Source organism: Rhinatrema bivittatum, chromosome 3, assembly GCF_901001135.1.
Source record: "Rhinatrema bivittatum chromosome 3, aRhiBiv1.1, whole genome shotgun sequence".
NCBI classification, from domain to species: domain Eukaryota; kingdom Metazoa; phylum Chordata; class Amphibia; order Gymnophiona; family Rhinatrematidae; genus Rhinatrema; species Rhinatrema bivittatum.
Window position 1 is genome coordinate 360,028,060 of NC_042617.1, and position 24,623 is coordinate 360,052,682.

General features: G+C 40.9%; 1 protein-coding gene across 2 annotated transcripts in view; it reads left to right on the top strand.

Annotated features, from left to right (window-relative positions):
- Window positions 1–14,150, top strand: part of RNGTT (RNA guanylyltransferase and 5'-phosphatase) — a 1,209,919-nt gene extending 1,195,769 nt beyond the window's left edge. For both annotated transcript variants that reach the window (XM_029595427.1, XM_029595426.1), the window contains one exon: window positions 11,990–14,150. In XM_029595427.1, the coding sequence (XP_029451287.1) occupies window positions 11,990–12,153 (164 nt within the window). In that variant the 3' untranslated portion in view covers window positions 12,154–14,150. The remainder of the gene's footprint in view (window positions 1–11,989) is intronic.
- Window positions 14,151–24,623: the final 10,473 nt, after the last annotated feature.

Genomic DNA, 24,623 nt, shown 5'->3' on the forward strand with positions numbered 1-24,623 from the left:
TATTGTTGTTGAGAAACCTGTGTTAGCAGCTCACCTATTTATTAAAATAATATACCCAGGAGATTAGCACTGTCAGAGGAGCACATAGGTCTTACTCTTGGAAAAACGTTTGTATACCATTTCTCTGTTTTCATTGGTGGTGGACCCTTGGCTCGGCGTGGGGTTGATGCTACCCATAGAGCAAGCCCAATGGGTCCCCACCGTTGGGAGGTGGAGCAGACTAAGAGATGGAAGCCAACTGGAGCTTCCCCAATACCAGCCCTTGTTCCCCGCAGGTTGAGCCCTTGGGTGCCAGGGCTGGCTGGTCTTAGGCGGGCCTCCGTCAGACAACTCCCAGTGGATGTTGTAACAGGGACCAGCAGCGGTATCGGAGGGACCGAGGCAGGGATTCAGAGGCCCGGGCGGCAGGGACAGGCCGGAAACAAGAATAGGAGATGCCCAGGCAGCAGAAGGCCGAAGCCTGACCAGACAAAGTCCAGTGGGCTACCTGAGGCAAGGTCAGGGTCAAGCAATCAAGATAGGGAAGGTACAGCAGAGCAAGGGTCAAAGCCAGTAATCAGTCCTGAGCGTAGTTCCAATGAAGCAAGGGTCAAAGCCAGTAATCAGTCCTGAGCGTAGTTCCAATGAAGCGAGGGTCAAAGCCAGTAATCAGTCCTGATCGTAGTTCCAATGAAGCGAGGGTCAAAGCCAGTAATCAGTCTAGAGCATAGTCCAATGAAGCAGGGGTCAAAGCCAGTAGTCAGTCCAAGGCAAGGCTAGGTAGGAACCAGGAGCGGAGTCAGGAATAGGCACTAGGAACGAAGTCAGGAACAGGACAAGCAACGAGCACACGACAAGCGTAGAGACCTGTTGCCAAGGCAAGGAACGAGTGGCGGACCCTGCCTTAATTAGCAGGGCCCGATAATGTCATCATCCGGGGCCGCGGGTGACATTCCTGGCGTGGTCCCTTTAAAGGTAGAAGAGGCACGTGTGCGCCTAGGAGGAAGCAGGCCACTGGATGGCGGCATCTCCCCACGGCACACGTGGAGAGACCCGCCGGGAACTGGAGGAGTCCTTAGAGGATCAGGGAGAGCCAGAGGAGCCCGCAGACGAACAGAGAGAGCCCGAGGAGGCAGCAGGGTACAGGAGTGCAGGCAGCTGGCCACCGCCGCCAGAGAGGACGAGCCAGGTCTGGGAGCCGGATGCCGGAGGTGAGTAGGCCCGGTCACGGGTCTATCACAGCCGGGACATGCAACATTCTCTGCTATGCAATATTTTAAAAGTACATGTGGCAAGCAGTAATACTAGGATGATCAGTGCAATCAATGCATTCCAATTTCAGAGAAAATTTGTCCTACAAACTTCTAAACATTTGTGCCCGATTTTTCTTCTTCCGTAGCTAGCTTTTAACCCAGTAAAAGCCTGTCCCATTTCTGAAGTGGAGGGGTTTGTGTCTGAAGCTAAGACACCGATGGGCCTACCTTCATGACTGCCAGGGATTTTTCCATGTTTAAATTCCACTCTCTTCCCTTTAGAAGTCACTGCAGCTATGATCCTCAGTAGGGTCACATGCCACAGCTCCCTTTGGGTTCCCCACCCTGTCCTGAGAACACTACAACCAGTTGGGTTTTCAGAATATCTGCAATGAATATGCATGAGATAAATTTGATTTTCAGAATCTCTAGTATATTCAAATGTTTCTCATGCATATTCACAGATATCTTGAAAACCCAACTGGCTGTGGGATCCCCAGGTCATCTTCTGGAAGCTTTGCAGTATGTGCCCACCTGGCTTTCACTCGTAAGAGTCACTGCTCTATGATAGTTGTATTGCTCCTTTTCTCCCCCATTCCTCAGGTGATACTGTGATCACCATCTGTGCAAGATACCCTGCTGACACCAGGAGTTACAATATCATCTCTTCCATGGCAGTATACAGTTCTGCCACTTGTATCTGAAAGCAGCTTAAAATTTTCTGTTTGGCTATATATACAGTACCAGCCATGTGCATATTGGTTTTCTACAGCTACTATGTCCCTATACAAAAGAACTTATATCTGAACCCAAAGAAATTGTTACTAACTGAGGACACTCTGTGATGGATAGTTAGGAGCGACCGACCTGGAGCAGTAATATTGTTGGTAGATACCACCATCAAGGAGACTTTTAGAAAATGCAATTCAAAATATTAATAAAACATTTTAAATGTTTCTTAAATCACTGCAAATCCAATAGGCTTCTACTGTAATCATTCCTGGATCTTGCTGCTGATTGGCAGGCAGAATTATTTCACAGTTTAAATGATTTTTGATTTGTCTGAGCTTTTTTTTTTTTTTTTCATGCTCCCTTTCAACCTCCATTCCTAAACTCTCTTCCCTAGATGGCATGCTCAGGCAGTTCAAAGGTTAGGGTGCATTCTCATTGCCGTTCTTTGTGGATCAGGGTCTGCCATGATAGTGGCCTGAGCGCACTAACCTATGGATGGAGAATTCAACCTGAGATCTCATGTGCCATAGCACTATAGCCTGAGCTGCAGGGTCAGCTCAATGTTGTTTTTTTGCGAAGTAGAACTGCATACCACTGATGAGTGGTAGAACCTGAAGTCAGTAATTTAATTATTCATAGGAAATGAAATCAAAACATGAATATAATGGCTTGAAATACTATGGCATACAAAAGAGGTGGCTGAATGAGGTATAATGAAGGAGAATGTATTTTCATAAATTCTAAAGGTGATGAACCATGGAAATATGACACATCATTCTGAGGTGTTAAGTTAATTACAGTCTCTCAGACAGATTTCATAAACTGATGGGACTTAAGCTCTAAGAAATCATTTCTGGAGTAGAAGAATACAATTTTCAGGTTTCTTAGCTGAAAAGGAGAAAGATGAGGTAAATTCTTGCTGATAAGAAACAAAATTGGAAGCTGGGATATGGAGCAAGAGAGTAAATAGATCGATAACCTTTCATTAAATCTCATAAAATGTTTCTAACTCCCCAGCTTCTAAACATCATTCATCATGAATGAGATGTACATATATAGGAATGTAAATTTCAAAGTGGCAGCTTTGTGTGTAAGTATGGTAGAATGAGTGCCTGGGTGTGGGAGTGGCAGCTTTGTGGGTGTGTGGTAGAATGGGAGCAAGAGCATTTGTGTGTGATTGAGCGATTGTATGTAAGTGAGAGACATGTGTGTGAGAGAGAGACAGACTGGTCAGGGAGGTGGCTGGTGTCTGTGTGTGAGAAACAGAGATTGGTCAGCAAAGTGATTGATGTGTGCGTGAGAGAGACAGAGACTGGTCAGCGAGGTGACTGATGTCTGTGTATGAGAGACAGACTGGTCAGGGAGGTGACTGTGTATGAGAGACAGACTGGTCAGGGAGGTGACTGTGTGAGAAAGACAGACTGTTCAGCGAGATGACTGTGAGAGAAACAGACTGGTCAGCGAGGTGACTGGTGTGTGTGAGAGATACAGACTGGTCAGCGAAGTGACAAGTGTGTTTGTGAGAGACAGAGACTGGTCAGGGGGTGACTGGTATGTGTGTGTGTGAGAGAGAGAGAGAAAGACAGAGACTGGTCAGGGAGGTGACTGGTGTGTGTGTGAGGAAGAGAGACTGATTAGGGAAATTTCTGGTCTGTGTGAGACAGAGACTGAGTGTGAGTGACTGGTTTTGGGCCCTAAGGAAGAGGACCGTGAGGACAGAGCTTCAGCAGCCACTGCTGCTTCTGGTGCATGCTATTGGCCTGGAAGGGAAAGGAGTAGGAGAGTTGCTGGAGAGGGTAAATAAAGGTGGCTTTTTAAGTTTATTTTTCTTGATTGATTGCCATTTTAATTAGTGTATTATGTCATGTGTCTGCTGTTTTGAAATATTTTATTGATATTTGAGCAATTTTTAATAATTTTTATGAGTTTTTAATTGTTGGATGTTATTCTGTTCATCAGCTGTTTTGTAACATTTATTAGTATAGTATTACAATTATTTCTGTGTGGGGATCTATAGCAGCTTGGCTTGTTCTGGAGGTGTATTGGTGTTTAGGGCCTGATTTAATATTTGTAGTGTTGCCTTTTCATAGATAGGGTTGTTACTGTTTGAGTGTGTTCCATAATACACTTTGTGCAGATTAGTTTGTGTGCATTATTGTGTTAAGTCCTATATTTCTCTTTCCATTTCTCCAGGTTTGCACTGTATGCAGAGTGGCTTTTTTGGTTTTCCATTCCTGTTTCTGTCTCCATATTTATAATTTGTGGTCTTTTTGTACTTGTTGAAGGTCAGTTCTGGGTGTGTGACCGAGATGAGGTATTTTACTAGCATATGTAGGTATTTGTATCAATCTTATTTTATTTATTTATTTATTTATTTAAACATTTTTATATACCGGCATTCGTCATGGACATCATGTCGGTTCACAGTAAACGGGTTAAGTTTGGAAATTACATTTTAACAGGGAAGTCAAAACTGGGAGAGGGGGTAACGATAGGCAGCTAAGAAAAGATAGGGTAAACAACAAACAAGGTACCTCGCGGAGAGGAGATGAAGTAAAAAACATAGTTCCTCAATATGAGAAATAGGGAGTAGACGTATTGTGGTCTACAATGGCACAGATTGGTGACTTTTTAATCTGGGTAAGCTTGGTTGAATAACCATGTTTTCAATTTCTTTTTGAAGTTGTTCATACAAGGCTCAAGGCGTATGTCAGGCAGTAGTGTATTCCAGTGAGTGGGGCCTGCAATCGTGAGAGCACGGTCACGTGTTATTTGTTGTGTTTTCTCAATAGGACATGCATTAGCGGTAAATTACTGTTTTTTCATAAAGAGGGGTATTGTGCCTGCCAGTAAAGGGAGTTTGTTTTGCTTTTACTGAAATGTCATCAGAACCAGAATATCTTTTTTTGTATGGTGAGTTGTATGGGTAATGCCCTAGTTCTGCTCTGCACCCATTGTTGGGGGTTGAGGAGGTTCCTGAAGATGCAGAATGTATATTTACTTGTAGCCCATAACGGTCACGTTCAGTGTGTCACACATGTGAAAACCATCTGTCAGGTGTGTCCTGGCCGAAAAAAGATTGAGAACCACTGCCATAGACAGTGTCAATTAGGTATATTCATAACCAAGAAGTGCTGTCAGATATGGGGAAAGCATACCCGTTTATAGATGCATTTATATTGCATATATTTATATCATACAGTGTACATGGGCTCAACAAGCATAATATAAAACCTTCAAGTAATTACCAAAATGATGCAGAGTCTTCACCAAAAGCCCTATGAAATGAGACTTACATAGTATGTACGCCCTTGAGGAGAGGAAGGGAGTTGTTCAAATATCTAAAAAGTACAAGTAATGAACAAGAAGCAAACATTTCTCAGTAGAAAGGAAGTTCTCCGAGGACAAGCAGAATGTGAAGTCCTCACAGCTGGGTGATGTCATTCAATGGAGCCCCAGCCAGTGAAGTTTACCTCAGAGCTTCTAGAGTCTTTTAGCATGCTCTGCTGAGCATGTGCATGCCATCCTGTATCTTGAACATCTCAAGGGGCCTCCTTGTTTTTCCATGGAGCCCAATGATTAAGTATCTTTTCTCAGAAAATAATTTTGGAAAATATTACACTTTTTTTTTTTTTTTTTTGTCATGGAGCATCTCAGTTCACTTAACTCACCCCTCTTAGAGTGTCATTCATCAAATTGCAACTGTAGATAAGAAAGTGTCCAGTTTTTCTATACAGACTTGTGCTAAATTAGGTGAACAGGATACAAGGTTAAGAAATACAGAAACCTATATTTCAAAACTCAATGCTCAATTACTCCCTTTGCAGGGAGTGACAACATCATTTATAAAAGATAGATTGTTTATATATAATCAATTTGAGACATTAGAGAATGAAATGAGGTCAAATAATTTGCATTTGTTAAATTTTCCTTGTACTAGATTGTTGTCCCCAAGAGAAATCTTGAGAAAATATCTGATAGAGATACTGTCCTACGAGGAGGACAAGATACCAACTATATCAAAAATCTATTATATTCCTATTAGGAAAAAAATAGTAAACCAAGATGAAGGGGGGATGGATATTTTAGAAAGCCCTGGTATCACTACTTTTTTAGAGGATTCCCTAGATAATATTCCAACCAGAGCCACCATGCTTGTATCATTCTTGTTAAAATGTGATAAAGAAGAAGTATTCCGTAAATATTTTCAGAATAAACAGTTTAATTTTTGTGGACAAAAAGTCCAAATTTTTCCTGATGTTTCCAGAGCTACACAAGCTCGTAGGAAACTTTTTTTGGCTTACAAACAAAGGGTTCTGGATTTAGGTGCCAGTTATTTTTTTGAAATATCCGTGTAAATGTCTACTAACGTATAATAATAATAAGTTTGTATTCCTGGATCCTTTACACCTAGAACAGTTTATTAGGGATAAGACTAGAACTTAAATAAAGCAAGTTGCTATGAAGGTTACAAGGTTGCAAAAACTAAGATGTTGCTGCCGTAATTGTTCTCCTTCTCTCCTCAAAACGTGGGCTGTATTAATAGAGATGTGGACTATATTGTTTTCTCTGTGTTAGTACTGTGATTATTTCTTTAAATTCCTTGATTATTTCATTGTATGTAATGTTATAATTTAAAAAATATTAAATAATAAATCCAATTCCCCCTTTCCCTCTGCTGTTGAAGCAGAGAGCAATGATGGAGTTGCATTAATAGTATCAAAGCTTATTTGTTAAGGGTAGCAACTGCCACACCAGCAAGTTACACCCAGTTACCCCCATGCATTCTTTTCTTTATTTTTAACTTCTAGCCTTTAGGGATCCACAGTATTTATTCCATGCCCCTTTGAATTACTTCACTGTTTTCGTCTTCACCACTTCTTCCAGAAGAGCATTCCAGGCATTCACCACCCTTTCTGGAAGAAATATTTCCTGATATTGGATCTGAGTTGTCCTCCCTGGAGTTTCATTTCATGACTCCTAGTTCTAGTCTCGTTCTCTTCATCTCCTTGCCGTAACAGAGACTGGCTTTCCCCTGAGGACACTGCTTTCAGTTGCTGCTCTTCTGTCATGAGGATTATCTTTTCTCCCACACACCTTGCCCAGTAGGCCATGGTGGTGGTGATGGACTCCTACTCTCCCTCTCCTGAAGATTTGAACCCCTTCTCCCACCTCTGTCCCTCTCTTTTTCTTCCTTCCACCTATTCACTCCACTACCTCTCCGGGTAACTGTCATCTATCGATCCCCTGAAAAATCTCCCTCCTCCTTTCTCACTGACTTTGATTCATGGCTTTCCTTCTTCCTTAACCCATCTTTCCCTTCTCTTCTCCTTGGTGACTTTAACTTCCATGTTGATGACCCCTCTAACTCCTATGCTTCAAAACCTCTTTCTTTAATTTCTTCATTTGATCTCCAACTTTACTCTACCACCTCTTCTCATCAGCATGGCCACTGCCTTGACCTAGACTTTGCTTCTAACTGCTATCTCTCAGACTTCATCACCTCAGTTCTTCCAATCTCAGGCCATCACCTGATAACTTTCACATTAAACCATCCTCTCACACAGATTCATCCGTTCACCACTTACACCTTTAGGAATCTCCAAGCTGTTGACCCTTGCATCTTTTCCACTGCTGTTTCATCTCTCCTTTCCTCCACAACTTTGTCTGAATCTGTTGATGAAACAGTTTCTTCTTACAACATTATACTCTCTTCAGCCTTAGACACTCTTGTCCCTCCTCTTACCCATCCTGTAGATACACTAAACCACAGCCTTGGCTCAATTCCAGAATTTGCTACCTAAGTTCCTGCGCCTGCTCTGCAAAATGTCCCTGGCTACAATCCCGTGCCCATGCAGACTTCATACACTTCAAATTCATTCTGAGCGCTTTCCAGTATGGTATTGCTCTTGCCAAACAAGACTATTATATCCATCTGACAAACTCTCTTACATCCAACCCTTGCCATCTCTGCCACTCTCAATTCCCTCCTTAAACTTCCCTTGCCTCCCCTTTCCCCTTCTCTCCCTGCCCAGACTATGGCTGAATATTTTCATAACAAGATTCACAAAATTAGTCTTGAGTTCTCAACTATTTCACCTTTACCTGCCTCTCCCCCACTTCTTTCCTCTATCCTTCCCCTAGCCTCCGCCACTCTCTCCTCCTTTCCTGAAGTCACAGTGGAGGAAACTGCTCATCTTCTCTCTTCCTTCAAACTCACTACTTGTCCTTTGACCCTGTCCCCACACGATTCCTCAGCTCCATCTCCACTGCAGTGATCCCTTCTATCTGTCGCATCTGTAATCTATCACTGTTCACTGCTACTGTTCCTGCTGCCTTCAAACATGCTGTAATCACACCACTCCTCAAAAATCCCTCACTGGATCCTACCTGTCCTGCCAACTATCACCCCATATCACTTCTCCCTTTTTTCCTCCATACTACTTGAATGTGCTGTTCACTAGAGATGTGAATCGGGAGTGAAATCGGAACCGATTTTGGTTCCGATTCACATCTCTACTGTTCACCACCGCAGTCTTGATTTTCTTACATCTTAAGCCGTTCTTGATCCATTCCAGTATGGTTTTCGCTCTCTATATTAAACTGAAACATTTTCAATGACCTGTTCATGACTAAAGCCAAAGGTCTTTACTCTGTCTTTATCCTCCTGTCTGCTGCTTTTGACACTATTTATCACCAATAATTCTTTGATACTCTGTCCTCACTTGGATTTCAGGACTCTGTCCTATCTCAGTTCTCTTCTTACCTCTCTCATTGCACTTTTAGCGTTTCCTCTGATGGTTTCTCTTCTGCTGCCATTCCACTATCAATTGGTGTGCCTCACAGCTCTGTCCTGGGCCCTCTTCTCTGCTCACTATAGACTAATTCCCTTGGTACTCTGATTTCCTCTCATGGTTTTCATTATCATTTTTATGCTGATATCTCCCAGAATCTACCTTTTGTACACCAGAAATTTCACCAGAAATCCAGTCCCGGATCTCGGCCTGCCTGTCTGACTTCTGAATGTCCCGCTGCCCACCTTAAACTCCACATAGCCAAGACAGAGCTCCTAATCTCCCCCCCCCCCCCCCCCCCCCCCCAAAGCATATCTCCCCTTTTCCTCCTTTCTCTGTTTCTGTGAATAACATAGTCGTCATCTCGGTCCTATCAGCCTGTAACCTTGGCATCCTCTTCAACTCCTCTCTCTACTTCTGTACACATATCCAAAACACTGCTAAAACATGTTTCTTTCTTCATAACAATGCCGAAATCTGTCCTTTCCTTTCTGAACAAACTACCACTTTCTCATCTCCTCCCGCTTAAACTATTGCAACCTGCTCCTCACAGGTCTCCTGGCAAGCCATCTCTCTCCAGTGCAATCTGTCCTAAATTCAGCTGCGCGACTTAGCTTTCGCCAAAGTCGCTATGCTCACATATCCCCTCTTCTGAAGTCACTGCATTGGCTCCCTATCCGCTCCCACTTACAGTTCAAGCTCCTCTTTTTCACCTACAAATGCCTTCACTCTGCAGCACCTCAATACCTCTCCTCTCTTATCTTTCTCTACATCCCTCCTCATGCACTCCTCTAATCGGATAAGTCACTCCTATCTGTGCCCTTCTCCTCTACTGCCAATTCCAGATTCCGTGCTTTCCACCTGGCTGCACCATCTATTTCCTGCACTGGTGCGTTGTGCTCCCTCACTTGCCATATGTAAATCCCTTCTAAAGACCCACCTTTTTGAAACCGCTTTTACATCTTAGGCCTGATTCTCTGCTTTTAGTCTTAACTAATTTTCTTTTGTTTTTAACCATTGTCTTGCTTTATGAAATACTAGCCATTAAGCCCGTAACAACGGGCTACATTAACATTTTTTTCAGTCCATTTCCTTACCCCTCATTCTTCCCTCCCTCCCCTCATTCTCCTTCAACCGCTCTAGTCTCCCTCCCCCCGCACGCCGCTCCTTCCCTCTCCCCTCCCCTCCCTCGTTCACCACTCACTTCTCCACTCCCCCTCTCCCTCCCTCTCCTCCCTCCCCTCCCCTCCCTCTCTCCTCCCCCCCCCCCACTCTCTTCCCCCTCACTCTCTCCTCCCTCCCCTCACTCTCTCCCCCCTCTCCCTCCCCTCAGTCACTCTCTCCTCCCTCCCCTCAGTCACTCCCCCTCTCTCAGCTCATTCACAACCCCTTCAGATGGCGCAGACGGAAGATCTCCGGGGGAGGTCCCTCCCTCCCTCCCTCGCATGCGCTACCGCTGCTGCCACTGCTACTGCTACTGCTCCTCGCCGTCACCGCCGCCACTACTGCTCCTGCTCCTCGCTGCGTCGCGTCATTTTTGTTACAGGCAAGCTCTGACCGACATGCTGCCCGCGCATGCGCGGTAGAGTTGCTCTCTACTGCGCATTTGCAGCACTTCGGTCAAGCTTCATTTATCTAGTAGATGTGTAGCGCTATAGAAATATTAAGTAGTAGTATAATGATTGTTTACAGGCTGCCTTCAAAATAAAATACAAAAAAAGGTTCATTACCACCAAAAATTATTATTCCCACTGGCACTGTTTGATGGTTGCATTTTTTCTGTTTTATTCATTATGGACAGCCTGTAGCTAAGAATTCCCCAGTTGTAAGGACGACACATCCTGCTTCTCTTTGTAGAAAACAAAAGTTGCTTATGTGCAACTTATATATTCCAAAGGCATCAGACTGTAAGTCCTCACAGAACCCACCTACCTCTTCTTGGAGTTGGTTCCTATATGTTTTGAGATATATTAAAAATTGAAGATGACCACATGTGACATCCGTGATGGAGGACTGCACACACATGCTTAATTTAGTGTGCCAAAAGCTTTTCAAAGCTTTGAAATAAATTTCACCTGCCTGGTTCCAGTGGATGATGTCACCCACATGCTGTCCTTGGAGAACCCCTGTTACAAGTAAGCAACTTTCACTTTCTGGAACAAGAGGTCACGATATTTTTATTTTATTTTTATTTATTTTTTGTGTTTTGTATACCGTCATTCGGTTTCGCCATCAGAAGATGCTGAAAGGGGGGGGGGGGGGGAAGACTCAGGATTAGAAAAAATTTCTTTAGCAAAAAGGGAGATAAATGCATGGAATGGCATCCTAGAGATGGTGTTGGAAGTAAAAATAGGCACAGGTGATATTTAGTTGTGAAGAAGTGAGAAGAAAGCCAGAAATTAGTTGTGATCTATGGCATTGCAAAAAGAAGCGTATGAGACAGACTTAATGTCATCTCTCATCATATTCTAGTTTCCATATATGTCTTACACAGAATATACACTGGATGTGGGGTTTTTTTTACTGTTCTGTCATGAGAAGGGAGGAATGAAGCATCTTGGAGAATGAAAATGCCTTCCCTTAACTATAATCAGAGAGAATAAAACTTTACTTAGTTAACAGCCATTAGGTAATGACCACTATTTTGCATTCTACCTACCTACCTACCTCTTCCAGTTAGTTGCCTGTGCATGTTTGCATTGTTAATCATCATATAAAATATATGTATGCTATTAAAAGTGGTCTATTCATTAGTTATATAAAATGTATGTGACTTCTGTAAGACGTATAGTCCATTTATGTGTCAAATAAACATTTTTTGGATGGGGGAAGGAAGATCATCGTGTTTCGAAGTCCATGACTCTCATGTCAAAACTGCATATTTTCATCAGACCATGTTCAGTATGTTATGTTTATGAAGACATTCGATATCTATAATGATCACTCTAATGTGATTTTTTTTGAGAGAGAAAAAAACTGGAGACATGCATGTAACAAAGCATCCTCATGAGTACCTAGCTAAGTAGATATCTTTTAAGGGAAAAAGGAGTTCCCTGAGGGGGTAGTTTAATTTCTGCGGAAAACCTGTGTAATATCCATGCAATATCTTAGAATCATTTGTGAAAATTCATTCTGCACACCTTTCATGAATATGTACAGTGCCTGACAAGAAGTCTCTTCCAAGGGAATTAAAATGTTTTTCTTTCTTCTCTTTACCCCCTTTCCACCCAGCTGTATGTAACAGCATACAAAATCCAGTGACAAAGAAAATCCTGTTTGAATTTATTGAAAAGTGTGCAGCAAGCTCTCAAGCACAAGCACAAGCACGAAAACGTCAGCTGGATCCCGATTCACAACTTATGCCACCGCCTCCCCCTAAAGACCACAGAGCATAAATTAAGACTTCAGTGTGACTCTGGGCAACTGGGCGAGCATGTTGTACCTGAATTTCACTTTTGAATTGAGGGAAATTAAAAAAAAAACTTTTGTGCATCCTTGTGCATCTGCAGGAAAAGAAAAGATATCTTAAATCTTGGAAATACATAGTTGCATCTTTTACAGGGCTGCATCGTGAGCAAGATATTCTCTTTCTACCTGATAAATTCAACACTGCTACAAGGGATTTGAAGATTTAGATATCAAGTGCAGGATTCTTTGCAGTCATGACACCTTTCATGGGAGCAGTGTAAGGATTATCCAACGTGCGTGAATTTTTGAGACCGCGGGTATCCCTTTATCAGATGTGAAGGGACCTTTGAGGTCTCAAAAGCTCAGGTGAAAACCACACCTTTTGGTAATTCTCATTTCTGTTCTATTAAAGGTATCACAATGGGGAAAAAAAAAAAAAAAAGCAAAACCTTCCAGTTTTCTGCAGGACCAATACAGTGAGTGGATTTCTGCACTCCAGGTACAAAGTCTGTGGAAAGAGGCCTTGTCTCTCTCTCCTGATTTGTTCTACTTTTAGATTATATCATTGTATACACTTGCAGTCCAGAACTGTGAAAACATGGAACACTGTTCATTTTTTTTTTTAAAAAAAGAAACTGTTTCTGAGATAAAGTTATAACCTATGGCTTTTTTATTTAACTGATCAAAGTTTGTCATTCTCTCTATAATTTATCGTGGTTTTTCCTCATGTGTCTGAGAGCCATGTTCGAAAAAAAAATGTCACAGCCCGCAATATTGTTCATACATCGTTTTGGTTTATTAAAACAGCCTTATCTAGTTTCACTCATTTTAAAACTAGCTTTGACTTTTGAAATATTAAAGAAGTAAAATTGCGTTGTGGTAAATGGCATCTTTTCTAAATGAAATGTGTTGCTTTTTAATTTAATCTTATTTCACCAGGACCTCCAAAATACCTATATGACAACAGCTTGTATGTTCTTATTCAAAGGGTTTTCCTTTGTTTTGAAAGTGGCTACACACGGACTGTATTAGGTTCCTAGTTCAGAGCAATGTGATTTTGTCTTTCCCTGTTGAAACCTGTTATGTAACACACATCTCACTGTGATATGCAAGACTAATACAAATAACAATATTGTGTTAGTCCTGGAGCCTGACGGGAAAAGAAATGCCAGACGCCCCAATCAATAAAGGCTAATAGTGTTACATACATATAAGTTATAATGTTTACAAATTTAATGCATGCAGTGATATTCCGATATGAGGACTTAAAAGACTTTGTATAGTGGTTTGCACTTTCAGTGTTGCTTTGCTCTTGTTCTACATTGTAATATGTATACAGTGAGCAATGTAATCTTTTTTTTTATTATTATTATTGTAAACCAGGTGTCTCAGGAATGTGTGGGAGTGTATTTTACGTAAAAGGAGAACATTGATAGAAAAAATGCCATTTCATGTAGGGAAAAAGTCAGACAACATGGCATGTCGTCATTATTCAGGTTTTCATGGGATACTCTTCAAAATATGCATACAGAGGCCATATCCCTCTCGAGTCTATGTGGAAGTGATCTTTGAGATAGCTCATCTACAAAGCAAGAAGAAGGAACGCTACAACCAGCCACCCTGGATAAAGAAATCAAAAAGACAAATGCTCTTCTATTATTAAATAGCATGTTTTCATAAACTAGCTCTAGAAATTGGAGATGATGTTTCTCCAGGAATTTAACTGAAAACCTTAGTCAATACTTATGACGTCGATCATTATAGGTGTGTTCAAGGGCACTGAAGGAATTTTCATTGTAATAGCTTTTCTTTTTTTTTTTTAAACATGTAAAGCAAAACAAATGTGGTCATAACAATCTCAAGTTGTTCAGCACACTGTTTGGTTAGCTTTTGTAACTGAAACAAATACCATCTATGCAAGACTGCAACATTGGTCATTTTCCAAGGATAGTTTTACAGGTTTCATGCAAAAAAAAAAAAAAAATCAACATAAGGCTTCAATCCACACTGTAAATTACATACATATGTTAACATGTGTATGCAAAATTGTTTTATTAATTAAACTCTGCCTTCCAAACTACACCACTTTCCTAAAGATAAATCCGTGTGCTGTGTCAAATTATATTTGACATCGTTAAATGAGTCTGTTAATTCTAACTTTTTAACTGAATTACAGAGGGGAAAAAACCTACCCTTTTTAAAGATGTTAAGATCATTTCTTCCTTTCTCCTTCCCCTTGTATATTCCTGCGAAACAAACATTAAATGATTTTTTTAAAAATATGCTTCTCGTTATGACAATGCTGTTGTGTAACGGTGTGTGTTGCATGTGGGTTGTCTCTGTGTGATGACATGGCCAAACCTTCCATTTCTGTTTGTCTCTGTACTTGTTGGCTCTGTTGAAGTTATTAAAATGTGCTTATCTTCACTGACAATAGGCAGAATAGGTAAGTGCTTGTGAGCTGTACAGGTCACTTGTTTTTTGTCATCAGCTACAGTGCCGCAGGAGTCCATTGAGAGAGAGGGGGGAACATCGGCTGTCCATATGTCTAAGAGCCTTTAATCCTTTAAAAGAAAGTATAAAAGGAGACCCAGGGAGCATATTGTAGTTATAACTCTATTTTAAGAGCTTCCTGCTTGTTTACGTTATGACAACAGAAGCCTGGAAATAGTCAGTGGATTCTGAAGTATTACAGGGCAATTCTGTTCGAGTCCTACAGAAAATCACCTATTGTGTCAGTTCTTCCCTATGCATCAGGCTGCTGTCAGTGAAATGTAAACCAATTTTTTGGAGGAAGGTAAGAATTTTTTAAGAATAGAAAATGGTACATTCTCCAATGGAATTTTTTTTTCTTTCACCTTTTATCTTAAAAGACAAAGGAAAGTCATTTTTAAATTGTACTGTGCCAATAAAAAATATTCAGAACACAAAATTACATTGTGAACAAATCATTTGTCTTTAAATGCCAAAGCTTGCCTTCTGCATAAACTATATCGCAAAGAGAATGAAAATAGCTAAATTAATTCTATGTAAATTCAGTTCTTGGGCTGGCAAAAGGTCATCTTAGATAGATACGATATCCAAAAGCTTCACACATTATCTTAGCCCTCCACATTTCTACAAAATACCCCCAAAATGGTATAACATAACATAGTAAATTCAACCCTTTTTGTGTCTGTTACCATATGTCCAATATATGCGCATGTATTTTTCACTGTAAATGATGGCAGAAAGAAAGCAAATTGCTCCATCCAGTTTGCCCAGTTGAGATTCTACTACTTTGGTTAGATAAACATATAGCACCCATATGTAACCCAACACTAGTTGGCCCAAATACCCCCCTCGCTCCCTCTCCCATGTCTTTTACCTGATCTTTCAACCCTTTCCCTATCGTTACCCTCAATATGAATCCCAAGCATGGCCTGAATTTGTTAATATTGGCCTCTACTAGTAGTCCATGTCAAACTTCCAAATAGCACTGCTCCTTCCCCCAAAAGGTAGCTCTTCTAGTGTAGCAAGGATTTGTCCAGCCCTATTGCCCCAGTCCTGAAAGCATAATGGGCCAGATATTTGTACCTACGTGCGGGCGTAGATTTGTGTACGCAACCCGGCGCGCACAAATCTACACCCAATTTTATAACATGTGCGCGCAGCCATGCGCATGTTATAAAATCCGGGGTCGGCGCACACAAGGGGGTCCACACTTGTGCACCTTGCGCACGCCGAGCCCTAGGGGAGCCCTGATGGCTTTCCCCATTCCCTCTGCCCCTCCCCCCCACCTTCCCCTATCTAACCCGCCCCCCAGCCCTACCTAAATCCCCCCTACCTTTATTTTTTGGTTACGTCTGCTGGCTGAGTGCTGGCGTGCGATCCCTGGGCCTAGCAGCAGTGGAGAAGTCTCTGGCCATGCGACGCCCCAGACCGCCCCGCCTATTTTTTCAAGTTCCGGGGCTTGCGCGCGTCGCTGGGCCTTTACAAAATAAGCTCAGCGCGCGCAGGAGCGGGTTTTCGGGCTTACACGCGTAACCCTTTTAAAATCCGCCCCAATGTTTTTTAATGAAAAATTGTCTATCAGTGTCAGTCCAGTCTCAATTATCAGATATGGACAATTCCTTTCTTCACACCTCAAACACTCTATCAAATGATAGTGTTTGATGCCTGTTTAGGAACTAAACACCAGAGTCTGTGGGTTCAAAATACAAAATAGTCAAGCAGATTATGTAGTGAACCTGGCACAGAGGCAAGGACCATAACTTCTCGATCTGGACAGGGAAAGCATGACAAAGCACATCTCTCCCCTCTGTACCCCCTTTTCCGTGGTTGACAGTTGCCTCTCATGAACCCACACCTTGAAACAAAGGAGGGACTCATTCAGAGGCATCTTTCAAGAACAAAACCCTTTACTTTTCAAAATCTTGGATTTCCAGCACTTGGAGTAAAACTTGCTAAAAGTCACTGATTTTCTCAGGGGCACACTGATTTCATACAGCATAAGTAGCAACAACCACCACAAAACATACATCCTTCAAATCTTTGCATTTTCTCTCTCTCTCTCTTGATGATTTTCCCTCACGAGAGATGATATGCAGTACACACAGATTAAACTCCTTCCCTAATTAACGATTATTTCTCCCAAGTGGTTCAATGGCATTGCCCAAGAGTCTAGCAATGGGAGCCTGGATCCAGGGCCTTTCTGGACACAGGCCAAATGGCTGCAGAGAATAAATATTCTCTGACCCAGCTTCTAGTCCCCTTTCAAAGACCCAAAATTAAAAAATGAAAAATATGCTACTCTCGGCCCCTCCTTATATTGAACAAGAAAGCTCCCCCTACTGGTTCTTTCTCATAACACTCAATACATCTAAACATCATAGTAAATCTCTGTCAAGAACTATTGTAAATAGAAGTAAAATAAAGTGCACAAGTGCCTCTACAGGACACACACACATAGCTGACCTTGTGACCAGATATATCTGAATTTTAATTTATGTTGACCATAATATAGATTGCTTTCTTGCTGACATTTTTATTTTTCTTATGCATTGTGTCTGTATTGCATGGTTTGAAATCTCTATATATTTTTCCAGCTATATAGAATTTTAAAAATCCTTACTAATCTATATTTAAGTAATTGTATTAGTTAATTTAAAAAGTGAGATAGGCTCTAGAACAAGGGAAAATAAAGCAAAAATACCAAGGAAAATTTAAGAAGAAAAACTGAGAGATATAGCCAGTTATTAATTATCATTGACAACCATAAATTCACTTAAGTGTGCGAGTCTAAAAAGGTGCGGAGCTGAGATGGCTCAAACAATATGTAATTCACATTTTTATATTTCAAAAAGCATTTACAAGGGTAGCGAAGTAAAAAAAAATCCCCCCCCCCCCCCCTTAGAAACCACCTCAGTATGCATAGCAAGAAATGTTTTATGACGTAGTTGGGTATTTCTGGTAAGAACTGGATAGATCCATATCTTTTGACCATAGAACAAAGATAAGTGATTAAGGAAATAGTATTTTAAAACATTATTTCTATCTGAGTAAAAGGCAAAATTCACCAGAAGAGAACCTCTTTGCTTTACTTCAAAAGACTGTGATGTTTCCAAAATAGTTGTAAGGTCTAATATATGATCTTGAACGCCTTCTGTATCTTCAGCAGGAGATGGTAAGTAATAAGCCTTCGTTATTATTGGCATAGCCTCTTTAGGAACCTTCAAAACCTGAGAGAGATAGTTCTTAAAAAGTTCAGCAGGTGAAATCAACCTTATGATAGGAAAGTTCAACACTCTTAAATTCAAACTTCTGAGGAGTTTTCTAAATTTGCCAACTTTTTTGCATATACTTGCTCTGATTGAACCAAAGTACGAGTAGTTGGACTTTCTCAACCATGGATATCCGAGATTCAAATGTATCCAACTTAGTTGCAATTTTAGTTATGAAAACTGTGTTTATTCGTGTTTGATTATTTGTGTCCAGGATAACTTTTTGTTAATGAAATAATAGAAACCTCCAGAGTAACCAGAGTGTCCCAAACTGATTCCAAAGTAATCTCGGGTGGTTTTAAGAGGGAAAGTTTAATATAAATAGTATTCGCCAGATCACTTCCATCGCCAGAAGGCTCTCCACTTATAGCATCTAGGGAGAGCGGCCTAGGGGTTGAGACGGCCCCACCAGGTTCCAAATATCCGACAGAAGAGTTTACAGCACAAACAGCCCTAAGCCGTGCCCCTTCAGTATCATCAATAGAGATTACACTCCCATCTCAGTCCTTCCGCTCAATATTCAGATCCCCCCGAATTACCTTTTGGGGGAACGATGAGCCTTCAGGTGTTAACAAGAGGACTTGGGAGGGAGGCAGTGGTGTATTTGGTGCACCAGGGGTTAAAGAGATGACCGCTGCCAGCGGAGACAGCGTTCGCTCCCCGCCTACCTCCGCAGCGGCTATCCCTGGCATTCCAGAAAAAAATTCTCAATCCGTGGTTGATTGTTCTCCAGTGAGGGAGAGTTAACTGTACTCTCCCTCAACTTGGCCTTCCGTTTTGTATGAGGCATGTCGAATAGAAGAAAAAAAACTTCGATCAGGAAGCTGGAGAAAGAGACATCTTGCTGGAGCTCTCAGTAGGCGGCCATCTTGTCCCCCTCGGAAGGCGAGGAGTAGATCTTTATGTCAAAAACAATATCCAAGCAACTGAAATGCAAGGGATGTAGGGTTGGGAAGAAGCATTATGGGCTATTCTTTAAAAAAAAAAAAAAAAAAAAGAAGATGGTGCTTCTATTTTACATCAGTGTGGTCTACAGCATCTGATTCAGACAGAATAACTGAACAGAGATCTGGCTGAAGACATCCACAAGATAGGAATGAAGGGAGAAGTGTTGCTTGGAGATTTTAATCTGCCAGATGTGGACTGGAGTATCCCTTCTGCAGAACCTACAAGAAGTAGAGAGATAGTGGATGCCTTCAAGGGACTCTGCTCAAACAAATGGTAATGGAAACCACAAGGAAAGGTGTGATACTCGACCTAGTGCTCAAAAGTGGGGATAATATCTCTAATGTCCAGGTAGGTGCCCACCTGAGCACCAGTGATCATCAGATGGTATGATTTGATACCGCAAATAAGATACAGAGAAGTCACATGAAGACCCAACTTTTGAATTTCAAAAATACAGACTTTGTCAAAATGGGGATGTTCCTGAAGGAGGACTGGGAGAAATTGAGTGGGGTGGAACAATATAGGCTAAATTAAAATGAGCTTGTGAGGCAATGCCCATAGTGTTCTCCTATTTACCAGTGCAGGACCAGTGTGTGGGATTTTTCTAAAGCTGTGCACAGAAAAACCCCAGCCTCCAAGAAAGTGTCTGTGTGGAGTGCAGAGAGTTGCAAAGAGGACCTGTGATTCTAAACACTGTACAGAACCCAGGGGCCTGTGGTTCTAAAGCTAAGTACAGAGCACAGGGAGTGCAGGAGTGCACAGTGGTTTGTAAATGGGTATGGAAGAAGCCGCACTGAAGTTTAAAGTTTCAGGTAGAGAGGAAACTGTGAGCTTGGTTGCAGATACAGCCAGAAAGTTTAGGGTTGAACTGGCTGAAAGGAGAAGCCCTGCTGGGAGATAGACAGGGATTTAACAGTGAGCAAGTTATTGCTGATCAAGTAGGCTTTTTACTTTTTTGCCTTGAAAATAAATGTGAAAGAAACACTGATGCAACAAGGCTCTGCTGAGCAGGGCTTGGCCCTGGAAAAGCTGCCTGAGTTGGCTGAAAGTGCTGTGTGTGGGGGCAGGGTGTGTCCCTGTAGAAAGAAGCAAGCTACTCTGCAGTGCTAGGTGTGCAGCTAGAAAGAAAAACCTGGAATGGAGTAGCCAGAGTACGGCAACACCAGAATGCTGCAGTCAGAGATCATGATGGAGGCCTTGATCCAGACTCTCCAGAAGGGAAATAAAGGGTTACAAGAAAGCCTGGCAAGGAGTCAGCAGACCTGGGCTGTCATCAACTTCTATGTGGAGTGGGGTCTCACAACCTTATCAAGAAGTGGCAATGCAGAGGGCCCAGGAGGGGGCACTACAGAATGGTAGCAGCTAGTTACTCAACTACAAGAAATTTCAGCACAGGCAACCCAGTGGGAGGAGGACCAGAAGCAAGTTGCCACAGAGAATGCTAGGCTAGTGAGTCAGCTGAGAGAAACTCCTATCCTGCCGGAAGCAAGGCCGGAGATTGGCACTACAGATGGTCCTGGTGAAGGCCCTATAGGTTGCCCAAACATTACCGGGAGTCCAGTAATATCTTCTGTAAGAAGCTCAGAGAAAGGGGGCTGTGAAGAACCCTGAAAGAGGGGTCAATGAGAGCCCCAAGGAGAGCAATGCAGACTGCCCAGGAGGAGTCAATAGCTGTTGGAAGCCGGCACTGCAGACAGTCTGGATGAAGATCCTGTAGGATGCCCAAATACTACCTTCAGGCTCAAAACAGCTCCCGTGAGAAGCCCAGAGAGAGACTGCATGGAAATGAAAGCGAAAAATGCCATGGCAAGCCCAGAGGGTGGCACTGTAGAGACCCCCAACGAATGAGGCTGCGGAGAGCCAGTGATCGGTGTGGGCAAGTGGTCAGAATGTACATAAAGAGACCGTGGAGAGCCCAGATGGCGTCGCTGCAGAGAACCTGGAGGAAGAGTCCACGGAGAGCCCAGAGGGAGGCACTGTGGAGACTCCAGTGATGGAGGGTACAGAGGAGCGAAGGAGGGGTTCTATACCAGAAGCCAAGAAGCAGACACATCTGATGATAGAAACCAGCACTAGTGGTTTCCCAGTCAGGCCTTATAGCTCTATCAGGATGGAATTCAAACCTGGAGCCAGTAAATGACTTAATTAGAGGACTGGGGTGTACACTGTGTGAACAGCACATGCTGCGGTCAAGGGTAACCCTAAGAGCAGGGGACTGGAAGGTCTTGAACTCTCCTGGATGGGATCCAGAAGGGAGTAGGGTTACTTGACCATACGGGTCCAAGCTGAGGGGAAGGGTATGTGAGGCAGTGCCTGTAGTATTCCCCTATTTACCGGTGCAGGACCAGACTAGATGCTGAGTCCACCATTGATCAACAATTTTATGTACAAATTAAGGGAGTAGCGATGGGGTCTGCTATGGCCCCATCCATAGCTAACCTATATGTAGCGAAATTTGAAGAGAAACACCTTAAAAATAGTAAATATAGTGTAAATATCAAACTATGGAAACGCTATATAGATGATGTTTTTCTTCTATGGGAAGGCAGTGAGAAGGCCTTGTTGGAATTCAAAGGTTGGCTCAATGGTTTGGACAAGAATCTCAAGTTCAAAATGGAATTTGACAGAAATCAGATAGCATTTTTGGACATATTAATCATGAATACCCCGACAGGTTTCCAGACGGACATATACCGAAAACCCACTGATATGAACAAATTTCTTGCATATGACAGTTGTCATAATAAATCCTTCATAAAGAACTTACCATACAGCCAATTTTTGCGTTTGAAAAGATTGTGTACTGACAATGACACATTTAAATTGAGATCGCTTGAGATGAAGAAAAGATTCATAGAAAGGGGTTACCCACAAATCTGTATAAATAGTTGCTTTGATAGAGTAAAAGGACAAGAACGTTCTGTTTTGTTGAAACCTAGTAAAAAATTGATCAAGAATGAAAAGATAATCTGCCCTCTAACATTCACAGGTCTATCTCATGAAGACTATTAGGAAATACTGGCATATGGTACAGTCTCTTCCATTTTTTAAAGACAAAGATATAATGGTTGCGAATAAACGCGATAAAAATTTAAAAGAATATGTGTCACCATCGGCCCTACCACCTATTAAATATACCAACAACAATTTGTGTGGACATGGCCCCTGTGGGAATTGTAGTGTCTGTTCAGTGAATCTCAAAGTAAAAATGTTATCCATTCCAACCACTGGGAGGACCTTTAACCTTAGGAGTTTAACCAACTGTAGGAGTACAGGTGTTATCTATATAGCCATCTGTCCTTGCAACAAAATTTACATAGACAAGACTATCAAACAATTTAATAGAAGGATTATTGAGCACAAAAGCGCTATTAATAGAAAATGTGAAGGGAAACCGTTAGTAGCACACTCTGTACAGATGGGTCACACTTTTAAAGATTATAGGTTCTGCGTTATTAAACAGCCATCCAAAAATTGGAGGGGAGGTGATTTTGATAATCTTTTGTTGAAACTTGAACAACAGTTCATTTTTTAATTTAGGACCATCTCCCCAATGGGTCTTAATGGAGAGACTGATCTTAGTGTGTATCTTTAGACCACTTTTTAATATATATTCTTATTTTTTATGTATATCCAATTTCATGTTTTAATTTTTTCTTTCATTATTTATTATTTTTATATGTATTAATTAATTTTAATTAATTAATTATTTCTTTCCTTTAAAAGATTATTTTTAATCTTTTATTTTTTTTATTTTTTTAGTGTGGGTGTTTTTTAGATGTTTTTTGAATTTTTAATTAATTATATGTGTGAGGCATACAATGTGGTTATACGGGCTAGGAGGTATCCATCAATATATATTTTTTACAGCTGATTGCTAATATTTATCAGATGGTTCAATGCTCTACATGACATAGCACGACTGGAGTATCTGGCATGAGAGGTAATTTTTAAGGGTGATATAATAATGATAATCTATATTTGTTTTATTACTCATGATTTTTTACTGTTCTCATCTATGCTATTTGGATATATACACCTTTGATATTAGAATACAATACTATTTATGATTTATTATTTTTGATCTTTTACTGTACTGCCCTATGGTCCCCTGATGAATATTCCTCATATCTTAAAATTTCTTGACAATGAATATGTAATAAACACTCAGAGATAAGAAATGGAAGTGAAAATTCATTTAGTACATAGTGTCTTCCGTATTATTACTATTTAATATTCATTTCATCTCTGTTTCTTTTTTGTGGATGATCCCCTAATGACCTTGGGCGTTTTTATCGCAATTCATAAAGGATATAATGGGTTTGGATAACGCCCTTAGATAGCTAGTTTTAGTTTTGTATAATGCTTTTTGGACCGATGAGAAGCAAGAGCCAATTTTATTAGTAATATGTGGCATGAATACATTCGTTTGAACTCATTTGGGTGAATATACTAGGTTACATGTATTAGGTAAATGCATCAGGTTAAATGCATTAGGGTGGATGTACAAGGGTATTCAATACAGGTGTGTTGTTATCGCGAGATTTGTAAGGCATGGTGGACTATAACTACGCCAACAGACAACTTGCTTCAGTTCTGCACAGTATTCGTTTGAGAGGAGGATATGCGAGTGCCGGTTCTACTGATGATAAATTTTGAAATATTTTAACTCAGTTACGTGTCGTTTTCAACTATGCTTTTTCTTAATGAGGTCTGATGTATTATTAAGTTGTTTTATTCCTCTGTTTGCATGGGTTAAACCTGGTCCGTAGTAGCGAGATATATTTGTTTTGAATAATTTTTAAAATCATCTTTTTTAAAAATCATCTTTTAATCAGTATTAATACTTTTGTTTTAATAGTTGTTTCTGGACGTAGCTAACGTGTATAATTTTATATATATAACAACTACAATTTTAATACCGGCAATAACAGCTATATTCAGATTCGCTCCGGCAGTAATTATAAATAGCTACAGGGCAACGATCATAAAAATGTTGTAAATGAATTAAATTCATTTTGTTTCTGTAATAGAAATGTGATGCCCTTACAGCGTTTGCTGTTTAAAGTACCCGTTTCGTAATATGTCCGGTAGATAAACACGTTCAATGAATTGAATTTATATAAGTTGGCTGTATCCTATTATTATGATAATTATAGTCAAGCAATATTTGATAGATTGGTTGTTCTCTATTGTGATATTTATAGTAGAACAATACTTCTCTTTCCAGTCATTTTGCTGATTAAAGATTCTGTGATCACAGTTCGTGCTGATCTGAGCCAATTCAAGTGGCTCTAAAGGTACTTGCAATTCACAATGGTTTTTCATTGTATGCAGCTCACACAAACACAAGAAAGAAATCTGTACACCATCCACACCAAAATTTTCTTTTTCTATTTTGTTTTTCTAATTCATTAATTATTAATTTTTTATTTTTCACTCATGTACCTATATATAATTTTTTCATTTTTTCATATTTTCAATTTTCTTTATATGTTTTTTATTTTTTGTTCTATATTGGATATACATATTTAGAAGGTTTATTCATTAAGTTGTCAACATATACACAAGCACTCCCTGTATGTTCAAATTATTATCTTTACTGTGTTTTACCAAATGTGCTGTATTGCTATTTGCACACTTGAATGCATGTCTCTTGTAATAGTTATATAGGGGTAGATTTTTAAAAACCGCGATCGCGTACTTTTGTTTGCGCAGCAGGCGCAAACAAAAGTACGCTGGATTTT